Here is a 6,630-nt window from a genome sequence, read left to right as displayed (position 1 = left end):
ATTCAAACAGCAATACAGTCGTCAGAATAATATAATTTAATTAATCTGGGCACAGGTAAATCAACACAGAGAAACAGACTTTATGCACAAAAATAAAGATAGCCATGAGAGCAGAGGAATGCTTAGTATTTCATATCACATATTCTAAAACACAGACCATGTAAACATCCTCAATCCAGACTATTTAAACTAACTAGTTTACAGCCAATATCAGTGGCATCCAGTTCAAAATCAGGTTCTGATATAGGAATAGACAGCCCTCAGGTTCATCCAAACCTTGTAATATTTCTCACATGGTTGGGGCAATTTACAAAAAAAGAAAAAAAAAATCATGTTACTTAAATGTTTACTTTGTTTCTTTGTAACTCATGTTTTAGTCTCCTTGTGTTGTCAAAAATGGATACACAGGAAAATTTTAACCTTAATGTCAAACAACCTTTCCTGCTTTATGAAATTATTTATTATTGTGAATGAGCAAAATGGATGGATGATAAATGATTCCAGAACGATTTTTTTAAGCAACTAATTATTGGATGATGTCTAGGGCAATGAAAAGGGAAAGAGGGAAAGAAATAGAGAGAGCTAATTCACACTAAACTTTTCCCTTTGAGATCAAATGTTTTGGACATTTTCTTTGGGCTGGGTGGGTAACAAACAAGGATCACATAATGCAGCGTCAACACACCCACGCTGGTTACTCCTTGGTTAAATCCCATGAGTTTACATCAGAGACAAAACCAAACATAAGGATACAGATAATACAGTAACAATGGATACATTTCGGATGCACACAAAATTTCTTGAGCACAGACAACACACAACACATCTATAAAAGGAACTGAGGTTATTGCTCTGTACTCTGGGTAGAGGTGGAATCAGAGATCAGAGTTTAGGGGAGGCAGGCTGGTTTGGGCAGCACCAGATCTCCAAGGTTGGACTGGTGCTAAGCAGAGGGGTGGGATGGCTCAGTGGCGGGCCGCAGACTCGCGAGGGTAGAATTCAGCCAGGGTGCTCTGGGGAATCCTCTTCAGCATCTCCTTGGGGAATATTCGGAGAAGCTGCCAGCCAATGTCCAGTGTTTCATACACTGTTCGGTTGTCGTAGGGACCTTAAGAGGGATAAAATGACAAAAATGAACCACCACTCTTTGAATCCTGCATTACAGCATTTGACTGGATGAGTAAAGCAGTGTGTGGTAAACATAACTGGACTTGGAGCAGAAACATTTGAGTTTTACATAGGTATAGAGAGAGATATTCACTGGTTGAGATAGTACAGAATTGAAGTTTGCTGGGGCAAAAAAAAAAAAACATTTCCCTGCTTGACCACTATACTGTGCATATCTTGGGTTCCTAACCTCTGGGTGACAAGAAGCTAAAGAGATCCTAAAATGAAGTCAGATCAGTTACCCTGATTACATTTATACATCACATGGAAAAATAAGCCTACAATTATTGTATTACTGGAGTTTAAATATAAGGGAATATAGGCTACAGTCATTTAAATGTACATCATCAGACCACAAAAGACTAGTAGTAAAATGGTTGCCAAAGTTACTGCACATTTAGGGGGCCAAATGTACTGATTTTTTTGTTGTTGGTATTTATGGTCTGGAGACAGTACATCAATTTGTGGCTGTGCTTGTCACGTTGTGAAGAGAGTGTAGGTGTCTATTCAAGTGCTATTTTCAGGGTCACTATCTGAAAATATTGAGTGCCACTGGTTTATATGACCAGTGCAAAAGTATGATCAGTAAAGGCCAGCCATTTTCCCCTGTCAAGAGGCCATAAACAGTCTCTAGGTAAGACGAGGAGTTTAATTAAGAGCTGGAGAGAACATTCGTCAACTGTCTTTTTGATCAATTTCTCAACATTTCCTTCAGAATGATGTTTCATCCCTTTAGCTTTGTTCAGAAGCAATATTACAATGACCTGTATCCTTGATAAGATGAAACTGGGCAATGTTTCTTAACATTTCTTAAAAGTTAAAAGGTCAAACTCAAGCAAGAGACTGGAAAACTGAGGAAGGCCATTCTGTTGTAAAACATTTTGAATGGAAGATTTTTTTTTTCCTGTGTCGGTGTTAAGAGTTTGCTTCTTCCTCAACTAGTAATAATACTGTGAATCCATCTTTCAAAATATGAAGCCTCCAAAACCTGTAAATTTTGCACACTATGACTGAAGGACACGTTGGTCAGTTTAAATGTGACATGGGATGTTTGAAAGTGCAAAAAAGGATGAAAAGATGAACAACAGACTGGCTGACATTGCAAATTCTATCTAAATTTTCTGGTCCTCTGCTTTGGTATGCCAAGACGTTCCTTGTAATAGAAATAATAGTACAAATGACAGTCCTTATAAACAAACACTTGAAAATGCTGGGAAGAAAAATAAAACTGCAGTGTTCTTACAAAGGGACATTCAAAAGCTTTTAGAAGGCTGTGCTATCTTGCAATGCTTAACTGAAAAATACCAAAGATGTTTTAAAAAACTGAGAACAACCACAATATAAATGATTCACACACTAGCCAACAGCGTGTTTTGTGGGTAAGAAAAAGATACCTACTATGATACTAATGCCAATGTAAAACAATATGTGAATGCATGAAAGCTGAAAGTAGAACTCAAGAGAGCACTTTTCAGCACTATCTATAGCCAGTAGGTGGAATTTCTTTTTAATTCCCAATGTTCTGTGTGGGAACTCTCTAATGTGGGATGACACAATGGCCTTTCAGATCTTTTGGAACCACCACTATAATCAATACTACATGTACACATCTTAAATAATATAGAGTGGATAGACCCTACAAAAGGCATCTTGAGCAAGGACTCTTGTACAGAATGACGAGGGTGAAAAGCGCATATATATATATATATATATATATATATATATATAAATTTTGTGGTAATATTTGAGGTCTCTACCACCAACAGACATGAACATATTATGAATAAAACAAGATGTGGTAGCATATTTTGGTCATTTTCATAAGACGAAAACAGTATGTGGGGCAGCTAGTAGGAACATAAAAATGTACATGGAAATTGTTTGATGTATTGTTATTAAGGGTACATAGTACCAATGTCCTTCCATTTTTCCTTCATACAAAAATAGACACAGAATTGAGAGATATTGTACCTATGGCAGAAAAATGTCCATTTCAGTATTACTTTTTGCCTCAGTATCTCCATGAATATTGAGTTCCTGTGTCATAGGAATTGTAAGAAATAAAGGATAAACATGTTTTAAATATGTTCATTGGAATAGAGGCATTTGAGATGGGAATTGTGTCTCCAGTAAGGCCATGGATATTGAAAATAAGTGAAATATTCTGATATAACCTCTGGTATAAGGAGGAATAAGTGGTATCCTAAATGCCCCCCTCAAGTGAAGATACTGCAGTGGCCTTTGAGCACTTCCTAGCCATCAATCAGTGAATAATGGTACGTAGGGATTCCACTTGTCAAGAAAACCAGGAAAGTACCCAGTTCAGTCCTGTTGTTCAAGTTATATGGTTAGAGGGTAACAGTTTTCATTACATTTAACTTCTTGTACATAATCTGCTACATCTGCAATGGACTAGTGACCAGTCCAGGGTTTTCCCTGCCTTTCGCCCAATGAGCGCTGGGATAGGCTCCAGCACCCCCAGCGACCCTGACTAAGCTAAGCGACTTAGAAAGCGAATGAATGAATTTGATAGATTGCACACCATTTTCAATAAAGTTATTTGAATCTTTTATTGAGTATCTTATTCCTTTTTAAATATAGGATATAAAGTTTAACCACTCCACTGAATATAGCATCTATCAGAGTTAATGCCTTTTTCTATAATGAGGCCCTGATAGTAAAGAATATAGCTTGCATTAATGAGCTATAGTAAAATGAGCCCACAGAAAACATGTATTTCTTTACTCCAATCAGTATTTCAGTGGCTGGGACACACGTATGTAGAGATAATAAAAGAAGACTCTGCTTCTTCATTATGGATGTTTTTTTCCTAGAAGGAACAACAATGCCTTTAACTATGTATATTTATCTATGATAGGAACATGGAGGGACATTGGCACTTTGTACACTAAATAACCATATATTAAGCTATTTCCACACACATTTTCATGTTCCTACTAGCTACCCCACATACCATTTTGGTCCTATGACAATGACCAAAAAATGCTACCATGCCTTGGTTTATTCTTAATAACTTCATGTCCATTAGTGGTAGAGACCTCAAATAATGGCAAAAAAATAATAAAAGATTGTATTTGCAGAAAAAAACAATGATTGATACCATATGGGTGCAAAAAATGGATTTATAATACCCTCAATATCACTCTCGAATTTTGCACTTTTTTCCAAATCTAGGGCCTTATAGAAAATCAATAGGCATGAAGTACAAACTTTTAATGATTCAGTCATACTAAGAACATGTTTGTCTTCCATCCTAGAAAGTTTGGTGAGGCTAGGAAAAATACTTTAAGATATTAATGCCTAAACATGGACTCCCAGATAAGTGTTACTGTGAGTGTAAAAATTCACTCTGGTCGGCCAAAAAAATATAAAAACATTAGAATTGAACTTTTTTTTTTTTTTTACAGTCCTTAGTTTTGGGACCCAAACATTATATAGGCAAGCTTTGAACAAAATGAAACAGAGCTGCAACCACTTTCCTGGATTCTGTCTGATTTGACATGGAATGACCCATATATATATACTGTACATGCTGAGGTACCTGAATACAGACAGACTAAACAGGGGTTGAAAAGCCAAAAACCTGTTTGGATGGAGTAACTGGCTGCTTAATTTACAAGAAAAATTACAAAATGAAGGTGCACTGGAAGACCGCACTGGCCCTTCCAAACTCTAGGGAGACAGAAATAGTGGCTTCTCATACCCTGAGCAATGAAGTTCCTCTCAAACTTCTGCAAGAACTCCAAGTAGAGTAAGTCATCAGAAGTGAGAGCTTCCTCTCCCACCACAGCCTTCATGGCCTGCACATCTTTTCCAATGGCATAGCAAGCATACTAATGAACAGAGAGAGAGAAAGAGAGAGAGAGAGACAGAGAGAGAGAGAGAGAGAGAGAGAGAGAGAGAGAGAGAGAGAGAGAGAGGGAAAACAATCAGACCGAGGAAGTCATTCAACTGTCATATGAGAAAGTGACTGTATGATTTCAGTGAAAACTGAGTATAAAGCTGTTTACCAGCTGGTTGGAGACATCAGCATGGTCTTTACGAGTCATTCCTTCCCCAATGGCAGACTTCATCAGTCGGGAGAGAGAGGGCAGCACATTGATAGGTGGGTAGATCTTTAAGAAAAGAGAATGAGAAAAGACAGAAAGGTAAGGGGAAAAAAAAAAATCACACAAAATCTTAGAAGGGAAAGCTGAGTAGCTGGCAGTAACTGGCACTTGTCTGTCGTTAAATAAACGAAAATATTTCACAAACATAGTGTGATATCAACAATGATCACTAATTTTAGCTGATAACGGTTCATAAGTACTATTGAGGCAGGAGAAGATAGAATCCAAGGGATTATCCATACCTGTCTGTTGTGCAGCTGTCTGTCTACATAGACTTGGCCCTCTGTAATGTACCCAGTCAAATCAGGGATGGGATGGGTGATATCTGGAGAAAAGAAAAGAAGAGAGGAGGTGATTGAAAAAGGGAACTCTGTAGGTTGTCGATGTAAACCCGAAGACTTGTACAGTCCCAAACTATAATGGGGCTCATGTTCACAAAACATTTTAAAAAGGCACGTTGAGTAAAATATCTGGCAGACAAAAGCCAAAGCAATCACTAATAACATCATATTCCCATTTTTTTAAACCAGAGGAGTTCTGTTTTTTCCCCTATTTTGTCCTCACAAACATTTAAATCTTCTTTTGTTGATCCATTTTAAGTGAATTGAACCATTATAATGACCATCTGTTGATTTGAGGGACAGAGGTGCAGAACAGTAAAGACAGAGAGGTTTCCCAGCACTGCCATAATGGGGAACACCCATTCAGAAAGAAAGAGACGTCTTTCACAAGGGTGTTTCTATAGTAACCAAAGAAATCAGGGGTGCTCATCACAGGACACCCTCCCAGCACACATAGCCCATGCAGAAAATCATCTCAATACTGAATGAATGTAAAGAGAATCATGGTTCAGATTCATTCACATCATTTCACTATTATATGATATTACATAAATAAACAAATGGGATGCAGGTATACTCCATACTTCTCCAACTCCATGCTTTGAAGACTAAAGAAAAGTGTAATTAAAATGACAATAAGGTAGAAATGTTAAGAGTCCTAAATTCTGTAGAGTCTGATGTAGTCTACCATGCTGAAATATTCATTATATATTTACAGAAATCACATTAGTTTCAGACTTCATAAAACATGTATGTATTACATTATCTGGTGGCCACACTTGAAATTAACATAGACAATAATAGTGTGCTGGCCCATGGCACAAAAAGGCAAATGCTTCTGATGAATGATGTGTTCTCGACAAATTCACAACAAGGATCTGTAGTGGTGTATTAGCCAGGTGGTTTTGCTTGAATTGGATGTAGTGACAATTCGTTGAGCTCTGCTTGTTAACGATGTGACAGCTGTCTGGTATTACAGTCATTCGACATGC

The 6,630-nt window shown here is 37.4% G+C and overlaps 1 protein-coding gene across 1 annotated transcript in view; it reads right to left on the bottom strand.

Moving 5' to 3' along the window:
• Positions 1 to 59: 59 nt before the first annotated feature.
• The window catches only part of atp6v1ba (ATPase, H+ transporting, lysosomal, V1 subunit B, member a), a 35,697-nt gene continuing 29,126 nt past the window's right edge, over positions 60 to 6,630 (bottom strand). Inside the window, exons 11-14 of the mRNA XM_030786843.1 lie at positions 5,540 to 5,622; positions 5,199 to 5,303; positions 4,892 to 5,021; positions 60 to 1,108 (exon numbers count right to left, since the gene is read on the bottom strand). Coding sequence (XP_030642703.1) covers positions 966 to 1,108; positions 4,892 to 5,021; positions 5,199 to 5,303; positions 5,540 to 5,622 — 461 coding nt within the window. The 3' untranslated portion in view covers positions 60 to 965. The remainder of the gene's footprint in view (positions 1,109 to 4,891; positions 5,022 to 5,198; positions 5,304 to 5,539; positions 5,623 to 6,630) is intronic.

Source organism: Chanos chanos, chromosome 10 (assembly GCF_902362185.1).
Source record: "Chanos chanos chromosome 10, fChaCha1.1, whole genome shotgun sequence".
NCBI classification, from domain to species: Eukaryota; Metazoa; Chordata; class Actinopteri; order Gonorynchiformes; family Chanidae; genus Chanos; species Chanos chanos.
This window is presented reverse-complemented; position numbering and strand designations above follow the sequence as displayed.